Here is a 21,779-nt window from a genome sequence, read left to right as displayed (position 1 = left end):
GCTCTCACCCACCCTCTAATAGGAGAGGAAACCGAAGTACAGACGTGCCAAGCCCCTCGGATGACAGGGGAACCCAGGCAGTCTGGCTGAGGAGCTGGTGTCTTTAACTACTCTTCTGTGGGGCTTCTAAACTCAGAGGAATTATTATCAGTGGAGTAGCTTTTGGATTTCTGGAATCTCTACTTCTTCAAAACTCCTCAAATGTGGGATATAATAATGTAGGTCAATAAAAGATGCAATATATTTTTTCTTTTTTTTGAGAAAGATTAGCCCTGAGCGAACTGCTGCCAATCCTCTTTTTGCTGAGGAAGACTGGCCCTGAGCTAACATCCATGCTCATCTTCCTCTACTTTATATGTGGGACGCCTACCACAGCATGGCTTGCCAAGAGGTGCCATGTCCGCACCCGGGATCCAAACTGGCAAACCCCGGGCCGCCAAAGCAGAACATGCGCACTTAACTGCTGCGCCACTGGGCCGGCCCCTATTTTTTCTTTTTTAAGAAGAAAAATAATGACGTTACTACCTTTATCAGTTTTACTCCAAAATTAAATTCTACATTACATTATGTACCTATTCACAAATGTCTGATTTGTGAATTATATGGTTTATATAATGTGATCATCTTATATACTGACAATATGAATGCTGCCCAAAAAATCATATCTGTGTAGGGGATAAATTTCACTTTCATATTTTCTAGGAATTAATCATTTTGGAAATATCTTTTCATACCTTTTATAATAATAATTTCCTGCATAGATTTGTTAAGCTGTTAGTAAGTAATACCTCATTTACTGGTGTGAAATACTGATATTTAGAAAACTGGTCTTCGTTGAAAACTGGTCTTCTTTTCCTTTTTTTAAAACTCAGTGGCTAAAAAACACACAAAGGTATTCTTTTATGGTAGTAGACGTGAGAATTCAGACATCAGTATCATTGGGCTAAAGCCAAGGTGTGAGCAGGGCACAGCGGCTCTAGAGAACCCTTTCTTTAGTTTCTAGAGTTGTATTCCCTGCGTTCCTTAGTTTATGGCCACTTCTCCCATCTTAAAACCCAGCAGCATAGGATCTTCAAATTTCTTGAAGATCAAAGATGACAAAAATTTTCTTAGTCATTATTTTATTGTGGGGATTCTCAGATTAGGAAAGTGCCAGGACTGGCTCTGATTGGGGGCCCCTTCCTTAGCACAACTTCTATCCTCACAGGAACACCCTCACACAGTGGAGCCAAATGTGGGTACCTTGAGAAAGGGTAGGTTAAACAGGTGGATGGGGCTGCACTGGGAGCCTAACCCCACACACAGGCACATGGGGTCTCCCATCTTGTTGACTTCATCTCCCAGCTGCTCATCCTTCTGGAAGTCCCAGAGCCTCCGAAGGACAGGTCCAGACTTGTCTACATGGGAGGGTCTTTGAACTGGGCTTTTCCAAAGCCCCTCAGCTGTGTCTAGGCCTCCCAGCAGGATCCCAACAGGCTCCTCCAGCAACCCGCCTGGCTTTGCCCTCTCCTCTTGGGCAGCCTTGCTCCCCCTCAGTGCTGCCTTGTCCCTTACTTCTACCAGCCCCAGCCCCATCCTCACTGCTCTTCTCTTCTGGGCCCAGGCTCAGGGCTCCAAGGGCTCCTCTCCCACCCATGTCCACCACCTGCATGGCAGCTAGGATGTCCCTGCCACACCTCTGGGTCAATCTATTGTTTTAATCACAGCCAGAAATGGGACCAGGATGGGGGAAGGTAGGGGAGCAGGCCTCTTACCGTGAGGGGGTCCATGGCTGCACCCACCTATGCTGGCAGGGACCAAGGGACTGGGCTTCTGCTCTGTCTGCTCCCCTGACTGTGCCCAGCTTCCTCTTTCCTACCCATTTACAACCCCGCCCTGGGCCCTCCCTTTGCCAGGACCAGCTGCTCCCCTTCTGCCCTGTACTCTGGAGACCAGGGGAACTGGTGTTAGTGTCACACAATGAAGTCTTCTGGGAAAGGGGAGAGAGGACATAAGTGCTCAAAGAAGGTGGGAACAGAATTCAGAACGTCATAGGTGGAGGGACCTTACAGACCCTCTGGTTCAACCGCCTCATTGTATAGATGGGGCCTGGGATTTGCCCAAGGTTTCAGTCAAGCCTAGAACTATTCCTTAGTCATTAACCCATGGGATCCCTGTAATACCTCTGTGAACAGGAGGACAAGGGTTTTCTTTCTGTTACTGAGGGTTAATTCTGGGCCCAAGACAAATAATTTGCTTAAAGTCACACAGCAACACTGTTACCTGATTATATCTAGGGAGAGAACCCACAAAGGATACTGAGAGTTAAGTTCACGGGATGCTGGAGGTCAGTCTTATACTCAAAAAACACTCACCTTCCCAGTACACCACAGGATCTTATCTGTCAGGCAGTGCTTTTCTTTTCATTGGGCCTCAGTTTTCCTTTCAGGAAAATGGGTGTGGGGATGCACACCACTCACTGAGAGAGAGGCATTCTGGATTGTGTCCCAAAGCCCCAGAGAGATCATCAATTCTACCCCGGAAGTTCCAAAGGGGAAAAGGATGGAGCTGTCCTTGGGAGAATAGGGTGCCATGGTGACAGGATCCTTGACAACTGGGAGTGGGGAGCAGGCTGGGCCCAGAGGTGCCCTCAGGCAGAGTCCTGAGGGAAAACGAATGGAGGGAAGGAGAGAAGGCGGCTTGGCCTCATCAGCCCTTCTCAGCTGTCAAGAGATCCACTCTCCAGTTTTAGTCATAGAGGGCAGAGGAGGCCAAAACCAAAGGGCCTCATGGCTCATCACTGAGGGACTCCCCACACGTGCTGGCATGTTCTTCTACTTCTCCTGCTGAGAACTGCAACTGGCAGATAGGGCACTGGACCCAGGAAATGGGTGGTGAGCTCTCCGGGGAGGACACCCACAGTGCAGACGGTGATGAAGATGGTGATGAGGAGGGAGAGGCTGGGTGAGGTGGGGAGGCTTCTCCACAAGTGGCAGCATGCTGGAGAAGAATCTCCATGCTGAAGCAGCCTAAGGGGGAGAGAAGGAGGTAAGCACTATTGGGCCTGCTCCCAGGCAGGATGCCAGCCCAAGCAATCCGAAGGAACGTCTGCTGTCAAAATGCAGCTGTTTTTGCAGGATATTTACTATGATTGAATATTTCACACCCGAGAGACGCTATCCAGTCATGAACACACTAAACCTATATCAAGTGTTCGCAATGGGCCTGCCACTGTGCTTGGAGCTGAGGATGTAAACCCAGGCCTGTTCTTATGGACTGGTGAGTCGAGGGGTAAAGACAAGCTTTGACCACAAATAACTATGATACAAAGCGGAAGGTAAGAAGCGCTAAGCCCAAGGGAATCAGAATGCTGCAGGAGCTCAGTGAGAGAGACTATCTGAGAAGCTCAAAGATGACTTGGCAAATAAGTACCACGTGAATAGAGACTGAGAGGGTAAGTAGACTTTGGCTGTGGAGGAGTTATGAAGGAAATTCTAGGTCCTCGCTGATAGTGTTTTATATTGTTTTGTTTCATGGTTCTCCTGAGGACAGGGCCTATGTCCCTTCCCCAGCCTGGACAACAGTGTGAGCAGATGTTCAATTTAGACTTGAACGTAATTGCAGAGATGACAGAGGCTAGGAGTCCAAGTTCAAATGTTTCCTGGCAGCATTCCCAGATCTCCTATTCCTCCCTCAAGGATGCTTAGAGATCACACAACAACCCCTTGTGCCCAAGCAGCTTACCTGCACAAATGGGGCACTGTCCACTCTCCTGGGCACTGCTGCTTTGGGCCTCAGCCTGGTGCTGTTTTCTTTGCCCTGCCTTTGCTATCCCCCTCCTGTTTGGCCGAGAGTTTGAGTTGGATAAAGGCCTGTGAGAAAGAATAGTTAAACTCCAGTTATTAACAAGAGGCCACGAGGACTGAAGGAGCCTTGAATTAGGGCGAAAAGGATGTAGACTAGTTGATGCGGAGCCAGGAGCCCTGGGTTGGAGGCCTGGTCTTCCCACTCATTTAACCTTCGAACATCTGAGAACAGAGCTTCTATTACTGACTTCAGATTTCTTATTTTTTTAAGATATAGTGCACATTCCATAAAATTCATCCTTTTGAAGTATACTATTTAATGATTTTAGGATATTCACAAGGTTGTGTAACCACCAAAACTACCTAATTCCAGAACATCTTTATCACCCCAAAAAGAAACCCTGAACCCATTAGTAGTTACTCCCCATTTCTCTATCCCCACAGACCCTGGAAACCACTAATCTACTTTCTGTCTCTATGGATTTGTCTATTCTGGACATTTCCTATAAATGGAATTATATAATATGTGGTCTTTTGTGTTTGATTTCTTTCACTTATATGTTTTCAAGGTTCATCCATGTTGTAGGGTATATCAGTACTTCATTCCTTTGTCATGGCTAAAATATTCCATTGTATGGATATACCATATTCATCAGTTGGTAGACGTTTGAGTTGTTTCCACTTTTGGGCTATTATGAATAATGCCGCTATGAGCATTCGTCTATACATTTTTGTGTAAACACCTGTTATCAACTCTTTCGAGTTATATTCCTAGGAGTGGAATTGCTGAGTTATATGGTAACTCTAGGTTTAGCTCTTTGAGGAACTGTCAAACTGTTTACCAAGGTAGCTGCACCATTTTACATTCTCAGTGGCACTTACATGAGAGTTCCAATTTCTCCACACCTTTGCAGCACTTTGCCAACAAGTGTCTTTTCGATTATAGCCATTGCAGTGGGTGTGAGGTGATCACTGTGGTTTTGATTTGCATTTCTCTGATGGCTAATGATGTTGAGCATCTTTTCATGTGCTTATTGGCCATTTGTGCATCTTCTTTGGAGAAAACTCTATTCGGATCCTTTGTCCATTTTAAAAATTAGTTTATCTTTTTATTGAGTTGTAAGCATTCCTTATATATTCTAGATACAAGTGCCTTATCAAACACATGATATGCAAATATTTTCTCACATATTCTGTGGGTTGTCTTTTTATTTTCTTGACAGTGTCCTTTGCAGCAGAAAAAGATTTAAATTTTAATGAAGTCCAAGAGATACAGAGTACTCTCCAGATGCTGGTTCATTACACGGCTACCTCCTTGCCTAGCTCCAAGTCTGACAACATGTGGACAAGGATATCTTTTCTCTACTACCCTCTAGGTCCAGACATGAGATCAAGACCCAGACACAAGGGTACGCTGTGACCTAACTGAAACACAAGTGGAGGAAGGACAGCTGCTGAAGATCAATAAGGTTTGGGGAGGTGATCTGGGTCTTTCAGGTTGACCTGCTCACCTGCGGGCTTGGACTTTCCGTCTCTTCGTCCTGCCCACGTGGTTCTCTGAGGTTGGCTCCTCTGGTCTGGGTTCTGTGTGAGAAATGCTCATTAAATCCAGCTCATTAACAAAAGGGCCTGCACATACGATGTTCCTTCTTTTAAGAATATTCTTCCTATCCTCTTTGTCTGGCTAACTCTTCCTTACTCTTCAAGTCTTAGATGAAATGCTAATTCCTGTGAGCCACTTCCCCTGGATTCTCTAGTTTAAGCCTTGTCATCCTATTATGCTCTGCCTTTGAAGTACTTATCACAGTTTTAAGTTTTAGATTTTCCTGTGTGACATGGACACACATCTCTCCATTAGGGTAGGAGCATTCCTATTTTATTTACTGTGGTATCCCTGGCACCTAGCACAGAGCCTTGTACATACGGATGTTCAATAACTATCTGTCAAATGAGTGGTAACAAAAAACAGCAACAAAGACTTGTCTAGTTTTTCAGAACTTATAAAACACTTTGTATAGCATTTAACATAGTTTAAAGTGCTTTCATAAGCTCGGGTGCCCCAAAAAAGGTTAGCTCCCTTCTCATTCTCTGTCTTTTAAAATAATAAACTACATCCTTCCTTACATGGTAGGCAGCTTCTGAAATAACTCCCACTGGTTCCTGCCTCCTGGTATTCATGCCTCCCCTTGAGCGTGAGCAGGACCTAGTAATTTGCTGTTAATGAACAGAATATGGCAAAAGTGATGGGATGTCACTTCTGGGACTAGGTTACAAAAGACTGACTTCTTTCTTGCTAGCACTCTCTCTCTTGCCCTCTAGCTTGCTCACTCTGATGAAGCAAGCCGCCAGAGTGTGAGGACGCTCTGTGGAATGGCTCTCGTGGCAAAGGAACTGAGGGAAGCCGGGAAGAACTGAATCCTACCCACAACCATGTGAGTGAGCTAGGGAGCAGATCCTTTCCAGCTGAGATGACTACAGCCTTGCGACAAATCCAGAGCCAGAGGAGCCAGTTAGCCACGCCCAGATTCCTAACCATCAGAAACTGCGAGGTAATAAATATTGTTTTAAGCTACTAAGTTTTTGGGTACCTTGTTATGCAACAATAGATAACCAATGTACCCTATTTCTGCAATGAAATGATATACTCATTATTTTACTAATTTGTTCAGTTCCTTGAAATGACAGATAAACTATTTCCTTTTAAAAAAATTTTTCCAAAGAAGCAATGAGAGAAACCAAGGGTTTCAGTGAGAACTCTACTTGTTTGCTCTCTCTTGGTATCTAGAATAGTAAAATGAGCAAGAGTTCTGGGGTTCAGATCCTGGCTCTGCCACTTAGTAGCTGTGTGACTCAGAATATTTAACCTCTCTGAACCTCAGATTCTTTTGTAAAATGAGTATAACAGTATCTACTTCCTAAGCTTGTTGTGAACATTAAATAAAGTTAGTGAAAGTGCCTTGCGATGTCTGGTGCAAAGGAGGAACTCCAAAATGTTTAATTCTTTCTTCCTCTGTGATAGATCCATACTATTCCCCTACTTTGTTTCTCCAGTACATTCCATACACCACCACCCTGTCTTAATGGTCATTCACAGATGATAACAGAATGTTAATATTAGAAGAGGCCTAAATACTATTTGGTTTAATTCCTACACTTTGAAGATGAGGGAATTGAAGCCCAGAGAGATAAAGGTTCCTGATTCCTAAGCCAGTGCTCTTTCAATTTCTATACAATATGTGACTTCTCTTCTGGTAACAAGACACTGACAAGTGTCTTTTCTCCCACATGCAGTCTCATTTGTGAGCCAGCCTTGGATAGTAGCAGTAGATTCAGGAAGGACAGTGCTAGGGAGAGTAAGGAGCTAAAGGTAGGTCATCGGGTCTCACCTGCGCTGTCTGGATGACTGGCACCTGGTTCTGCCTGGTTGTTCTTTGCGCTTGCCACACTGGCAGGAGGTGCCCTGTGGGCAGCTGAAAGCACCATGCAGGCTGAACGCCCCAAAGTCCCTGGCTGCAGCTGCTTTAGGATATTCCTAAGCTCTGACATTTCCTTGGTGCTCCTGCAGGGAAACAGAGAGTACTTGGTTTCACTCAGAAGAGAGACTCCATTCTGCCCACCCAAGTCAATGGCATCAAACCAAGAAAGTCAGTCTTATACACAGATGGGGTTAGGCCTAGCATATGTGGTTAATTGGCGGAACCCAGGCTGGGCTTGCATGCCTGGGAGTGACTCGGTAGCCTTTCTCTTCCAGGAGAAAGAACTGAGACGTGACTGGGGGACTCCACTCTGGCAGCAACGTACGTGTGGGGATCTGGGAAGAATATCCTCCGAATGGAAGGATTAGCCAGCCAGGGGCTAGGACCAGACTCCTCAGCATCAGAAGAGCCCTGAGAAGAAAATGGAGAAATATGAAATACAGACATTCACCACCAGGGGACACTGCCACCTAGTGCCAGGGATACTCCTGCGCCTGATCAGCTTAGTTAATGAGTGAATGATCTGCTATTACTTGGACCTGGCACCTGTGCTTGCGTGCGTGCTCTCTCTCCCAGCCCTAGGATGTGAGGTGCTGTGATTTTGTATACTTAGTTCCTCAATGCAGAGGGTTCTGTCATGATCCTGAAAGCCCACGGGATAAAAGAACACACACTGCTGGGAAAAAATGGGCTACGGGACTTGTGTTACGGGCAAACTTTTGAAAGCATATATATATATATATATATATATATATATATATATATATATATATTTTATTTTGTACATACATAAAATTGATTCATATAGGTACAAAACTCAAATTATTCATCTCTCTTTATACACCTATGTGAGAGAAACAAATCATACATATATATTTCTTTATAATGACAGTTCCATTTTGAAGTATTTTGGGACATTTTTGTCAATTTTCCCTTCTAAATATTATTTAAGGGTATCATTTAATTTCCAAGTCTGATTAATTTTGTGAACAATGTTGTTCACCTGCAACTAAAAAATCACCAATTTTAGCCACCATTTCTAGCCATCTATAAAGAGATGTACATGTGTATTTATGTATATATAGATATCACACGTCTCTCTCTCTCTCTAGCATTAACACGGTATCTAATTATCCCAGGCATTTTAGAAACCTCTATACTTCTAACTTCAGAAATGTCTATGTGCAACAATCTTGCAATAGATCATTTCTACATAGATTTTATTTGTGTGTTATGCAACGGTGTCTTAATTCTTTGTCAAAATTCAAGTTATCTGTGTCGATTCATCTGTGGCTACTTCCTTTTAAATTTTTCCAAATTTCCTTTTTCCTCTTGAATTAAAAAAAATTTTCTTTAAGGTTATGACATTTAAGTCATCTTAAATTATAAAATTGAGGGCCATCAATTCATTTCCATGTACCAACCCTCTCTTGTAGAAATGTTTCAGAGTCTCCTTTCCCTGTGGTTTCACTGAGGTACCTGCATATGTATTTCACTCTGTTATTGATGTCCAATGCCTTTCTGACATTATGGTTCTGGAGTTACTGACTCCCTTCCTCCTCGATCCCGTCATGGTCCTAAAGGTGCAGAGTAATTTAGACAGCTAAAATGGAAAAGATTCTAGGAAGCCCTTATTTATCCTACAGTTAGGGAGACCATATGTCCTGGGTTACCTGGGATAGTCTTGTTTTATGTCTGTTTCCTTGATATAATTATTAACAGCAGTCTTTTTTGCTCTCAAAGTGTCTCAGTTTGGATGATAAATTTTATGGTGATCCTATCTACAACTCACCGCTGAAACGTCATCGTTTATATAATGAACGTTTACACTAAAAGCCTACTTTGCTCTAGGCACTGTTCTAGCTGCCAGGAGCGTATTATGGAACAAGACAAACAGGCCCCTAATCTCACAGGGCTTCCATTCAATTGAATAGCCAGGGCCACAGAACTCTAGCTCCATTCACATCAGCTCCCAGAACCGCAATATCGGAACCTGGCAGAGCACAGTGAGCTGCTTCCACTGGTCCTTCTGTGTTTTTTAGCCCTTCCCACAGTGGAAGAATAAATCTCAGACCAAGCTTTACTTCGTCTCAGTTCCCTGGGTCTCTCCCAAGGCTGTTCTACAAAAGCATCTACTCCTCCTCTGTCTGCTCTAACTGCATGTTCTCCTCCCAATGCCCAGTCTCTTCTTTGTCTCTGTAACCTCAACAGGAGTGACACCTGTGAGATTCGCTCCTGGGAACTGAAATTCTTTGGTTATGTCAAATGTTTGAAGCTTCTAAAAATGTGCTGTGTGCATAGGAAGCACTGTGGTGTAATCACAGGAGACCTGATTTCTAGTCCCTGTTCTGCTCTGATTCACCATGTGAATCTGAATATGTAAGTTTCCCTAGCTGAGATGTACAACGAGGTAGTTGGAGCTTGATGATCTCTCGGTATTTTTTCATCTCTTGAATTCTATGACTCTAGCTTTGGGTAATTATATTTTCATATTTGTTTGTGAGTGAATTATGGTGGAGGGTAATGGCTTGGAAAGATAAATGGAGACATCAGTGCCCAGAAAGCAGGAGGAGTCAGAATAGACTTGGGAAGAAAAAATAACTAGAAAACTGGCTGAGAAAAGGGGAGGTAAATTGAGCAGATACCTATACATCTATACCTATACATAGCCAGAAACCTATACCTCTTCTCTTAGAAGTATGTGTATTGTACACGGACAGAAAGCAGGGGGGCAAATGAAATTGGAGAGCACATATCTAAGAATATAACTGGCTTTGCTAGGCAGGAGGGTCAGGGACCAACAACGACAGAGGGCTGTAAGTGAGCCCTGGGACTTGCAGGTGCTGGAAGGAAAAGTCTGATGAAAGCTATAGCCCCCAAAACCTAGAAATAAAGTATGAGATTAAGTTTGAAGCCAAAAAGAATTTCATGATGGCTAAAGAACAAATGCTCCAGCAGCTTTGTGCACACTACACTGAAGGCTGACTCACTTGAATATTCTACGTGTGAAAGGGAAGGGGAGGAGTTCACTTCTACCTGTAAGAAAGGGTAGCAAGTCCATTTATGTTTGTATTGGAATGTATTTGTGTGTCTGCATGTTTCTCTCTCAGTCAAGCACCAGCTACCCAACCAGAAACTGAAAAGGGTGGGGAAATATTAAGTCCTTGTTCTACCATCATACATACCTGGCTCGGCCCAGAGCTCCCAGGGTCTGAGGGATCCACCACAGGCTCATCTAAGGAGTCTAGAGAGGAACACACCCGCAGGAAGGCCAGGCCAAAAGACTGATGGCGTGTGAAGGGTTGGGAGCAGGTAAGGCGAAGTCGATCCCATGACTCACTTGATGCTGGAGCCAGGAAATCATCTCAAGGAAAATGAGGGGGAAGGAAATGCATGAGTAGCAGGGAAAAAGGAAGAGAAGGTCAATACTGAGGAGAGGAGAGAAAACACAGGGACTATACAGAGTAAACTCCAACAAAAGGTAGAATGGAGGTCATCAGTAACTGGCCCCTCAGGCTTTGGTGCTCAGGAGTGGGCAGTGCCATGCAGGCCAGTCAGGGCCCTCTGAGACCCACTGCCCTGCCTTCCCACCATTGCTCCTCTCTGTCACGGTTCCACACTGTTCCCAGTATGAGTATATCCTCATTCTACACCTCTCCAGGGACCTTATCAATGTCTCGTCTCCTCTCCTCCTTTCTTTCCTTTCCTCCTTTTTTTCTTTCTTTCTATTTTTTTTTTTTTAAGATTTTATTTTTTTCTTTTTCTCCCCAAAGCCCCCCGGTACATAGTTGTATATTCTTTGTTGTGGGTCCTTCTAGTTGTGGCATGTGGGACGCCACCTCAGTGTGGCTCAACGAGCAATACCATGTCCGCACCCAGGATCTGAACCAACGAAACACTGGGCCGCCTGCAGCGGAGTGCACGAACTTAACCACTCGGCCACTGGGCCAGCCCCTTTTTCTTTCTTTTGAGGAAGATTAACCCTGAGCTAACATCTGTTTTCATCCTCCTCTACTTTAAAAGTGGGATGCCTGCCACGGCCTGGCTGGATAAACGGTGTGTAGGTCCACACCCAGGATCTGAACCGGCAAACCCTGGGCTGCTGAAGTGGAGCACGCGAACTTAACCACTATGCCACCAGGCCGGCGCCTCAATGTCTCTTTTTCACAGGAGGTACCTGTAGTATTGGGGTCTGGGGTGAAGACTTGCCAAATGGATTAGCTGAGCTACATCTATCCTTCTTGGACCATGAGACCTCAGCATCCCTCACACCACCACATGCCCTACACACCCACTCACAGTATCACATACCAATAATACAAACCCTACTCACCTTCAATTGCCAGCACTATCTAGTCAGTATCTCATCTCCTCCACCTCATATGCCCCTCCCATATCACTCTTCCTTCACAACATTACAAACACCTCCAATTTAAACCCAGCCAAATCCTTACTAGACTGTAAGTCTCTAGAAGCCGGGAATCAGATCTTATGTTTCTTCTGCAGTGCCTGGTGAACATAGATTTGCATAGAAGAGAACTCAGGAAACACTGTATGCTACATAACTATAACCATCATATAGTCTTCTATCACTTACATAAATGTTTATCCTACACTCACATTTATATACACTTATACAAACAAAAACACGCTAATCACAAATACGAATTCTACATCAGGCTCCACCAAATCAAGTTACACGTAACTATAAATCACAGCTTATAAATATCCCAGCTATCATATATTCTCATCATGGAGAACTCACACACAAACATACCACATGGTTGTTCGCTCATTAACTACCCTATCCCCTCAACAGATAGAACTAAGCCTCTGCGTGGGTTCCCTCCCACAGCATATATCCAAGAGCACTTACAGCCCTCTAGAGTACTGCGTCTCTCTCTCTCTCATAATCTCTCTCTCTCTGTCTCTCCCCCATTTCTGCCTTTGCCCTCCTTACCATCTTTAAACATGCGGACCCCTGAGCGGTTCTTCCCCTGCTTTGAATCAGCTAGGGACATTAGCATGGTTGCAGGGAGCAGGGTGACAAAAGGTCTGTCCAGGGACCAGGAAGAACGGCCCACATCAATTTGCAGGAAAGCACAGCCACAGTTACCTGGGGACAAACAGTTGAGAGAAGGATAAGGGTGATGGGGTGACAGGGGCTCCTCCCCTGACTTCAGACAAGGGAATCAGATGGGAAGAAGATGCTCCTCCATTCTAGAGCTAGTTGGAAGCCCAGAGAGGTCACGCAACATAGGAGTCCCACAGTGAGACAGTAACTGAAGTGGGAGGAGACCTCAGCCCGCTCAACGACGAGGTAAAGGTCTGCCATGTTCTTCCCAGGCAGAAACCTTCCCCTGACTGAAGAGACTTGCCGCTTCCCTGTCTTCTGGCTCTGGTAGGCGGTGCTAAACTCTGTCTTTCTTAGATCCTTGCTAGGCAGCCTGACATCTCTCTGTCCTGACAGAGCTGAGACCAACGGTCTTTGTCAGTTCTCTATTCCAGAGAATTCTCAGGCCAACCTCGTCAACCCGTCAATTCCTCTGGTGCCTTCCTGGATAAGCCTGCACAGTTCATCCCCAGCATCCTGCTGACTCTGATGATTAGAGGGATATACGGAGTCTGTCTGTTGGCATTTATAATTATGTCAATGTTCCAAGGCTTCACCTGGACCACTCAGATCAAAGCAGGGCAGGTATGTCGCATAATTCAAGGAATGCCATTCACATTGTACTCTATGTGAACAGAACCCTTAAAGTTTACCAACACAGTCCTGCCCCAGGGGCAAGGGCCCCATTTCCTCTTCACACCAGGTAGAGCTTATTCCATGAAGGCTGCTCAGCTAGACTGAATTGAGACATTTTGGTGGAGCATTTGGAGGGGAATGTTACTCCTATGCTGTCCCGCAGCAGTTCTTGGGCCCCAGAAAACTCACTCACCCACATCGATGTAGCCAATCGGCACCGCCCTCTCCAGCTGGAGTTCCACTTTCAGTTGCCCACTCCTGTCCTGAGGGCAGCTGAGCCAAGGGCCCTTCTGACTGTCTGGGTTCAGCAAGTTCTCCACAGGATACTTGGGATCCTAAGTCAGAGAGAGGAGGAGAAATTCAGGAACCTCACTGAGCCCAAGGGGAAAAGGCTGCCCAGGAATGAGGGATCCCTACACTCCCAAACCTTTCCAGGCCTCCTAACACAATGGAAAAGGCACTAGACTGGAGTCCATAGGAATACCAAGGGATTTACAGACACCATTTACCTCCCCTTCACTTACCCGACTACCTCATTTAATCCTCCTAAAAACTATCATTGCTTCTTAGTTAACAGATCGAAAAACCAAACCTTAGGTTCAGAAGCTTACACAAGGCCAAAAAACAAACCCAAGTCCGAGCTCCCAGGTTCTGAATCCAGAGCTCTCAACCACGACACTATACCATTTCTTTGCATTTATAAGGTGCTTTCACAGACATTTATTTATCCTCAAAGTAACCCTATGATATAAGAAAAGCAAATATTTTTATTCTAAGTTTACAACTGATGGTTAGAAATAAAGTGATTTGTCCAAAGGCAACAATAGCGATACTGACAAATTCTCAGTTCTAACCCAAAGTCAGATATTTTTTGGTGGAAAGGCCTTGAGCAACCTACCCTCTCTCTCTTGATCTAAATTTCTTCATCCCTAAGGAAAGGAGGGGAGACTAGACTCAAGGTTTTCTATCTTGTTTTTTGTTTTAGCAATAAAACCCTTCCTTTTAACTGAAATCTTAAACTAAAGTGTATTTTTTTTTTAATTTTATGTGGTTTTTTTTGGTTTTGCTTTTTCTCCCCAAATCTTCCCCCATACATAGTTGTATATTTTAGTTGTGGGTCCTTCTAGTTGTGGCATGTGGGATGCCGCCTCAGCGTGGCCTGATGAGTGGTTCCATGTCCGCGCCCAGGATCTGAACCAGCAAAACCTGGGCCGCCGAAGCAGAGCGTGTGAACTTAACCACTTGGCCACGGGGCTGGCCCCATATTTTCCAACCAATAAAAGCAGAGCTCTGGCTAAAGCACAGGTTGGAGGGCCTAGAGACATACTTGTCCCCCCTCCCTTCAACTTCTAGAAGTGGGTCCTCACAGAGTACAGTTTGAAAACCACAATATTAGAAGATGGCTAACGTTCTCTAGCATTTTATAAGGCTGAGTCTAGGAAGAAAACCGTTTAGGCTGACCATGCAGCTAAGGAGGATAAGGGTAATTTTTTTTTTTTTTTTAAAGATTTTATTTTTTCCTTTTTCTCCCCAAAGCCCCCCAGTACATAGTTGTATATTCTTTGTTGTGGGTCCTTCTAGTTGTGGCATGTGGGATGCTGCCTCAGCGTGGTTTGATGAGCAGTGTCATGTCCGCGCCCAGGATTCGAACCAACGAAACACTGGGCTGCCTGCAGCAGAGCGTGCGAACTTAACCGCTCGGCCACGGGGCCAGCCCCGGATAAGGGTAATTTTTATCTTATTTCACTTAGGAGTTGATACAGTAATTCCTAAAGACTCTCTAAGGGTCTGTCTGAAATGTGTGGGATGTTCTTGACTGTCCTAATGACTAGGAAGCATTATTGTCATTAGGGTCTGGAGGCCACGGATGCTAAATATCCCACCGTGGGAATGATACTGCTATAACACACAGTCTTATCCCACCCAAAACGCCAACGGCACCCCTTGAGAAAGACTAGGCTGACAGAAGGGGAAGAGTGGGGGGAAGGGGTAAACGGATAGAGAAATGACAGCAGAGGAAAGGGTGGGAAGAGCCTAAGGGTCACCACACTGCATGAGTCCTGGGCCCGGGACTCTAAAAGGGATAATCGGGGTTTCCTGAAGGTGGACTTTTAGAGAGGAGGCCGAGATCACCTTTGATGGTGATGGTGATATCCTCACAGGTCAGGAATGACCTTGAGTGTCCTGGCCTGTTCTCAATGACAGAGTGACTAAATTGCCCTTCTGGGGACCCTAGTATAGCCTTTGGGCCTATAGCTTTGCCAGCACCCTCCAAACTAAGAGTGAAATCCTGAGGTTGCTTCCTTTTTTATTTTTAATTCCTGAGAATACTTCTTTTATGCATCCAGCATTGCTCTGGGCACAACCTGAGGGCAAGAGCTGTTTCCCCCCTTTGACTCTCGACTCCCAAAGAAGGAACAATGTCTCTTCTATTAAATTGACAGTTTCCTGAAAGTGGAGCCAAGTCTCCTATTTTTTTCACTCTTCAGTCACCAAGAAAAAATCATGACTGTCAATTAATATACCTGAGAGGAAAACGATACCACGTGGCTAATCTTTACAGGAGCCATGGAGGGCCCAGCGGCTGTCCCAAGTAAAGGCAAAAATGCTTTCTCCTGAGATTTCTTCTGTCACCACCTTGGCACTGCCTATGTTTTGGTCCCGTCAGCTTCCAGAAGAGAAAGAATCATCATGGTACTTCTGAAGAAGAGAACAAAAGAAAAACAAACTAGCCATGGCAGTTTCTCTGGTAACAGGAGTTATTTGCTGCAGTCAGTCCGTGAGTTTCTGATGACCGTGATGGCCTTGGTGGGGGTGGCCGGCAGGGAGCAGATCTGGACCAGCTGATGAGATCCCAACAAATATGAAACAACTGGAATGCAACCACAGGGCAACAGAGCAGCAAGTACAAAATAATAAGCAATATGTTACTGTTGGAATTATACGTAGGTAAGCTCCCAAGGGCATGAATTGTGCCTTAAATCATTTATCTTTATATCCTTAGAGCCTAGCACATAGTAAAGATGTGTAACAAGTGTTCAACTAAATATATGATACAAGTCTCGTTTTTTTTTTCCTTTCCATAAAATGAATCTTCCTAAGTTAGCCTATCATTAAGTTACTCCTCTATTAGAAATCTTCAAGGCTTGCTGATGTATGAAAATGTCTTCCTACATGGTAGGTACTTAGTAAATATCAATTCAGCTTGGCCTCTCAAAGCATCCACAATGTAGATTTCTACATTTCCTGCTTCACCTCCTACTATTCCCTTCATCAGAAGATGTGTTTTACCTGACTATCAGTTTTGTTTATTTATTTAATCTTAAAAGTTCACATGGCTATTTGTACTCTGTCTTTTGCTGAACTTTTTATGGAAAATTTTAAATATATGCAAAAACATACATATAAGTATAATGACCTCTCATGCACCCATTGGCTAGCTTCAACAATTCCTTGGCCAGAGGTGTTTTAAAGTTGTCTGAATGTATTTAGGTGGGATCCCTCTCCAAATATTTATACCCTGCCCTTTTTACTCATGCTTCTTACCCATGTGACCCCTCAAAATGAATCCGTGATTCCAATATACTCTTGGCCATAATGATCTTCTTGCCTCCCTCCCACCCCCTAATTTTTTTCCTACTTCCAAGACTTTGCTCATGCTGTTGCCTCTGCTTGGAATGCTCTTTCCCTTTCCCACTTGTCAAATCTAATGCATCTTTTTTTTTTTTTAAAAAAAAGATCGGCACCTGAGCTAACATCTGTTACCAATCTTTTTTTCTTCTTCCCAAAGCCTTCCAGTACATGGTTGTATACACACATTGTAGGTCCTTCTGGTTGTGATATGTGGGATGCCACCTCAGCATGGCTTGATGAGTGGTGCCACGTCTGTGCCCAGGATCTGAACCAGTGAAACCCCGGGCCGCCCAAGCGGAGTGTATGAACTTAACCACTCGGCCACAGGGTCGGCCCCCTAATGCATCTTTGATGCTCAAATGTCACCCGGCTCTGCTCTACCAGCTCAAGGTGATAGCTCCACCCTCTCAATTCTGTATTACAATTATATCGGTATATGTCTTATGTCCCTTGACCAATTGTAAGCTCTTGGAGAACAGGCTTCACGTCTGATTCATTTCTGTATCCTCAGCGTGAGAGAGAGAAACATATAGCTCCAAAGGGCCAGGAGTCGTGGAGGGCTCAAAGTGGGACAGACTGCTGCAAAAGCAGTAACAAAACATTTAGTGAGCGCCAGCTAAAGGTCAAGCATTCCTCACAGATCATGTTTAATTTCGTGCCAGAGCTTCAAGGAGAGAAGAATGCAGAATGAGTCCTGAGTCACCTCTCTCAGCCTCCAGATTAATTAGAGCTAATTATTCCCACCACAGGAACTCACTAAACATTTAACAATTTCTCCTACTCTCTGCTAGATATAGGAGATACAAAAATAAATAAGAAATGGTCTGTTTTGGAGAAACTCCCAGTGTACCTTTGTGATTTGATATGAAAACTCCACCATCTCTCATCACTAACATACAGATGTTGGACTCAGCCCCAAAACTACACTCTATGCTTGGAGACTCTGAAGGTGTCACTCTCGGATATTTCATATAGGTAATATTTTGTGGAGTGTCTGGTAGGTACACGGTGAATAAGACATACGCAATCTTTCTCATGAAGATCACCATCTATCAAATTGCTTATAGTTCTCCAAGGATTAATCCAAGGCTTAAGGCTTTCCCACCTCCTTGATCTCGCATATGCTGTTGTTATTGTTTTTGGCAGTGGCTTGTTTACCCTGTGTGTCTTCCTACTAAGGAGTGAGCTCTTTGAGCATATGGATTTTTGTCATGTTCATCACCTCCCACATCTTAGAGAGGTGCAGAAGCACAGTAGGCATAAATAAATAGCCATTGAAAAGAGTGGTTTATCAAGTAAATAAAATTCCGATCAGAATTTTCAGCAGAAGTTTCTGGCCAACATAACAAAGTCATCAACCAACAAGGGGCTACAAACTGATAAGATAATTCTGAAAAGAAAGATCAAAGAGGTGGGGTTCAATGCCTTTGAAAAAAATTACAAAGTCACAGTAATTAAAACATACTGTCTATAGAAGTGAGCATATAGATTCCAAAAACAGACTCATATAAATGAGCATTTACCTATTAACCTGTTGATTGCAAGATAGAACAGAATCACGATTCTTTCAGAAAAAGATGAATAAATGGTCTTCAGAAAACTGGTTCACAATGTGAAGAAAGATAAAAGCAGATCCCTATCTGATAACATTTAAAAAATTATACTCAAATGGATCAAAGATGGAAACGTGAAAAATACTTTAAGGTAACACAAACAAGGTTAAAGTACAAATGACCGAAAAAAAAAATCTGAGACACATGTAAACTTGGATAGTATTCAGAATATATATTTTTGAATACTACAAATCAGGAAGAAAAGGGCAAGTAGTCTAATAGAAAACTGGAGAGAAGATATAAACATACAATTCACATAAGATGAAATCTGAATGACCAAAAACCCATAAAAAAAAATCCTCATATCCGCTGGTAAGAAGGAAATTGCAAATACCTCTTCCTCTAAGACTGGAAAAAAATTAGAAATCTACAATATACAGAATTGGCAATAATATGGGGAAATTGGCCCTCTCATAAACACTTCCAGCACATCTTAAATCTGCCCAGCTACATTTTAAGAAGAGCCACATGTGGCTAGTAGTTAACTTGTTTGAACAGTGCGCCTCTAGAGGGACTCACATGTACACAATAAGACCAAGGTTTCTAGGGGCTGGCCCCGTGGCTGAGTGGTTAAGTTCCAGTGCTCCGCTGCAGGCGGCCCAGTGTTTCGTTGGTTCGAATCCTGGGCGTGGACATGGCACTGCTCATCAAACCACGCTGAGGCGGTGGCCCACATGCCACAACTAGAAGGACCCACAACAAAGAATATACAACTATGTACCGGGGGGCTTTGGGGAGAAAAAGAAAAAAAATAAAATCTTAAAAAAAAAAAAAAGACACAAGGTTTCTAATAGCAAAATTCATAAAACTCCAGTGTCCATTAGTTGAAGAATGGATAAATGAAACGTTATATATCATACAATGGAATACTATATAATAGTTAAAAGGAACGAATTAGATGTAAATATACATAAATATGGACGGCCCTAAAAAAATAACAGAGTGAAAGAACGTTACAGAATGATACATAGAAAACAACTCACGTTCATTAAAAAACAAAATGAAACAGTACAATACTTACATTGCTTGTGAATACACAATTTTTTTTCAATGGACTGGGAGAATGCACAGCCAATTATGATAATAATTGCTTCTGGGGAGGAAGAAAGGGTAATGGGTCTCAGAGTAGGAGACACACAGATAAGTTCAACTTTTATTTGTATTATTTTATCTCTCTTTTTGAATGTTGGCATTTTTAAAAATTCTTTTCTTGTTGTTTTTCTTCTCTTCAAATCCCCCCGTACATAGTTGTATATTCTAGTTGTAGGTCCCTCTGGTTGTGGCATGTGGGACGCCGCCTCAGTGTGGCCTGATGAGCAGTGCCCTGTCTGGGCCCAAGATCCGAACCAGCGAAACCCTGGACCGCCGAAGCAGAGCGTGTGAACTTAACCACTAAGCCATGGGGCTGGCCCCTATTTTATTTTTTTAAAAAGTGAAGAAAACAGATCATGAGATCAATAGTCAATTTGGGGTTATGGGTATACAGCGTTTCTAATATTCTCTCTATTAAGTTTCACATGATAATTCCCATTTTAAGTAAACGAGATGCCTATAGAGATGTAAATATTACCCTGTAACTTTCTGTTGGCCCCAAAACAAAGTTGATTAGCGGCTGGCGGCCAGCGGTTCTGCTTCCTCAACCGGGGGTTTGCAGGTTCGCATCCTGGATGCAGACCTACACACCGTTCATCAAGCCACCTGTGGTGGCATCCTACATACAAAATAGAGGAAGACTGGCATGGATGTTAGCTCCGCGACAATCTTCCTCAAGCAAAAAGAGGAAGATTGGCCCTGGATATTAGTTCAGGGCCAATCTTCCTCACCAAAAAAATTGAAAAAAAGAAAAAAAAGTTGACTGGCATTCTAGTACTCTGTGAGCCCACAGGTCATCCCAGCCCTATTCACCTGATAGATATAGCCGGCACGCCCAGGGGGCCGTGTGAGCAGGGGCCACAGGCTTGCAAGGTGTCGGATCTCGATGTACAAATAACAGGGTGTTGAAAATGAGTTAAGAAGCTGTAAGTTGGGGTGCAGCACAGTGAATAAAATGTATACCTAGGAGACAAGTAGGAGCTGGGAACGCAGGATGTGGGGTAGGAAAGAATACGAAGATGTGGGAAGTGGATCCTGCGGCGAGAGAGCCTAAGAAGCCGTTTGGGGGCCGTGGAGGTCCCGCAAGGCTTTTCAGCTCGCAGCCTCTGGAGCCTAAGCCGCGCGGCTACTTTCACGGCTCCTCGGAACGCGCTGTGCTACCCACTTCCTTGATGGCCACCCCTTCTCCCTTTCGGCCACTCACCTCCCCATCAACAACCCCCAACGTCCCTCACCCGGGACAATGGACCTTGAAGAGCCACCGCTGCCTCAGATCGCGGACCACAAACCCATTCTCCCGCCAATTCAGCCCTCTGACCTCCGCCTTCTGACCCGGAGCACCACTCTTCCGCCTTGTGAAGCCCGGGAACTCGTTCTGGAGTCTCATGAAGCCGCTGTTTCTGAAAAAGGACTCCTACCGAGGCAAAAAGGCATGTGCTCTAGCCCACAAAATACATTAGCGTGTTTTATGTATATTTTCACGCGCTCCCAATCTCCTGTCGAGAGAACGGAATTTAAACTTCCAGGTCAGATCGAATGCATTCTGGGAAATGTAGTCCTTAGCCTCCACGCCTCAATCCTCGGAGCCCAGAGTGAGGGAGCGTCGCGAAAGTTGACGGCTTAGGGACCCTTCCCTTGGGCTCTCTAAAGGAGAGAGTTGGTGAAATATTTGCAATGAAAATAATACAAGCTCACTTCCTCATTTCCCAAGAACCTCCCCCGTCGAAGCTTGGAAGTGCTTGGGAACTGTCCCTCCTTGACCTTTAAGTGAGCAGCAGGTAGATGGTCTCTTAGTTCCTGTCAGGTCTCCGCCTGTCTTGGTGCCCCGCCCCCCGTGCCGGAGCCTGCGCAGCCAATTGGCTGGGAGGACTTGAGCGGCGGAAGCAGCTGGCTCGCGCGGGGTCTGGGGGAGGGGGGGGAGAGCTGTGAAGATGGCGGCGGTGGTGGAGGTGGAGGTTGGAGGAGGTGCTGCCGGCGAACGGGAGCTGGATGAGGTAAGAAGAGTTGAGAGTCGAGGAGAGGAGGTGCTCAGCCTGAAAGTGAAGGGAGGGCAGGGGAGGTATCGGGGGTGGGGGTCCTCGGAGAGACGGGATCCTCAGAGGAAAGGAGCCGACTGGGGGGCGGGTGCGCGGAGAGGGAAATCCTTAGGACCCTGGACTCCAGGACTCCGAGGCGGTCATGGGAGTAGAAGATTTGCAGTAACCTCAAGGGTGGAGATGGAGGACAGGGAAAGAAGCCAGGGGGCTGAGGGTGTTAAAATTTTGAGATTATTAGCTGGGGGTCCTAGGGTAGGACTAGGGCTGAGAGGTAGCTTGAGTTGGAGGGCGTGGACTTCTGCGAGGGAGGGCCGGCTTTAACTGGGAAAGAACTCGGTCTAGGTTTGGAGTGGGGTTGGGGCGTTGGGGTCGGGGTCGCGGACCGAGGGAGTGCT

General features: G+C 44.8%; 3 protein-coding genes across 28 annotated transcripts in view; 1 reads left to right on the top strand and 2 right to left on the bottom strand.

Moving 5' to 3' along the window:
• The window catches only part of TRPC2 (transient receptor potential cation channel subfamily C member 2), a 19,500-nt gene extending 17,704 nt beyond the window's left edge, over positions 1–1,796 (bottom strand). Inside the window, exon 1 of the mRNA NM_001375852.1 lies at positions 1,755–1,796. Within this exon, the coding sequence (NP_001362781.1) occupies positions 1,755–1,769 (15 nt within the window). The 5' untranslated portion in view covers positions 1,770–1,796. The remainder of the gene's footprint in view (positions 1–1,754) is intronic.
• On the bottom strand, positions 1,105–21,779 carry XNDC1 (XRCC1 N-terminal domain containing 1). Of its 26 annotated transcripts, none has more exons than XM_070272231.1 (14): positions 21,110–21,182; positions 20,667–20,762; positions 20,162–20,329; positions 19,827–19,967; positions 19,278–19,349; positions 15,536–15,710; positions 13,204–13,345; positions 12,222–12,377; positions 10,447–10,625; positions 7,587–7,672; positions 7,172–7,344; positions 5,297–5,369; positions 3,724–3,851; positions 1,105–3,008 (listed from the first exon to the last, which is right to left on the bottom strand). In XM_070272231.1, exons 6-14 carry the CDS (start codon positions 15,578–15,580, stop codon positions 2,767–2,769), a joined length of 1,224 nt encoding a protein of 407 aa, XP_070128332.1. In that variant the 5' UTR covers positions 15,581–15,710; positions 19,278–19,349; positions 19,827–19,967; positions 20,162–20,329; positions 20,667–20,762; positions 21,110–21,182; the 3' UTR covers positions 1,105–2,766. The 26 variants fall into 26 exon arrangements, with proteins under 26 accessions (XP_070128332.1, XP_070128334.1, XP_070128329.1 ...); XM_070272233.1 differs by having other exon boundaries at positions 21,044–21,140; XM_070272228.1 differs by lacking the exon at positions 19,827–19,967 and having other exon boundaries at positions 21,044–21,150.
• RNF121 (ring finger protein 121) overlaps positions 21,254–21,779 on the top strand; it is a 76,962-nt gene continuing 76,436 nt past the window's right edge. The window contains exon 1 of the mRNA XM_001496568.5: positions 21,254–21,342. Coding sequence (XP_001496618.1) covers positions 21,280–21,342 — 63 coding nt within the window. The 5' untranslated portion in view covers positions 21,254–21,279. The remainder of the gene's footprint in view (positions 21,343–21,779) is intronic.

This window comes from Equus caballus, chromosome 7 (genome assembly GCF_041296265.1).
Source record: "Equus caballus isolate H_3958 breed thoroughbred chromosome 7, TB-T2T, whole genome shotgun sequence".
Lineage (NCBI taxonomy): Eukaryota > Metazoa > Chordata > Mammalia > Perissodactyla > Equidae > Equus > Equus caballus.
This window is presented reverse-complemented; position numbering and strand designations above follow the sequence as displayed.

What these genes read in the sequence shown, in the direction of transcription:
- XNDC1 (XM_070272236.1), bottom strand. Translation starts at nt 15,580, where the DNA reads ATGGCTCCTGTAAAGATTAGCCACGTGGTATCGTTTTCCTCTCAG. An exon ending in CGGAAAGTCCAAGCCCGCAG is followed by an intron (nt 3,852 to 5,296) that starts GTGAGCAGGTCA and finishes TCTTTCTCACAG; the next exon opens with GCCTTTATCCAACTCAAACT. An exon ending in ACAGTGCCCCATTTGTGCAG is followed by an intron (nt 3,009 to 3,723) that starts GTAAGCTGCTTG and finishes TCTCCCCCTTAG; the next exon opens with GCTGCTTCAGCATGGAGATT.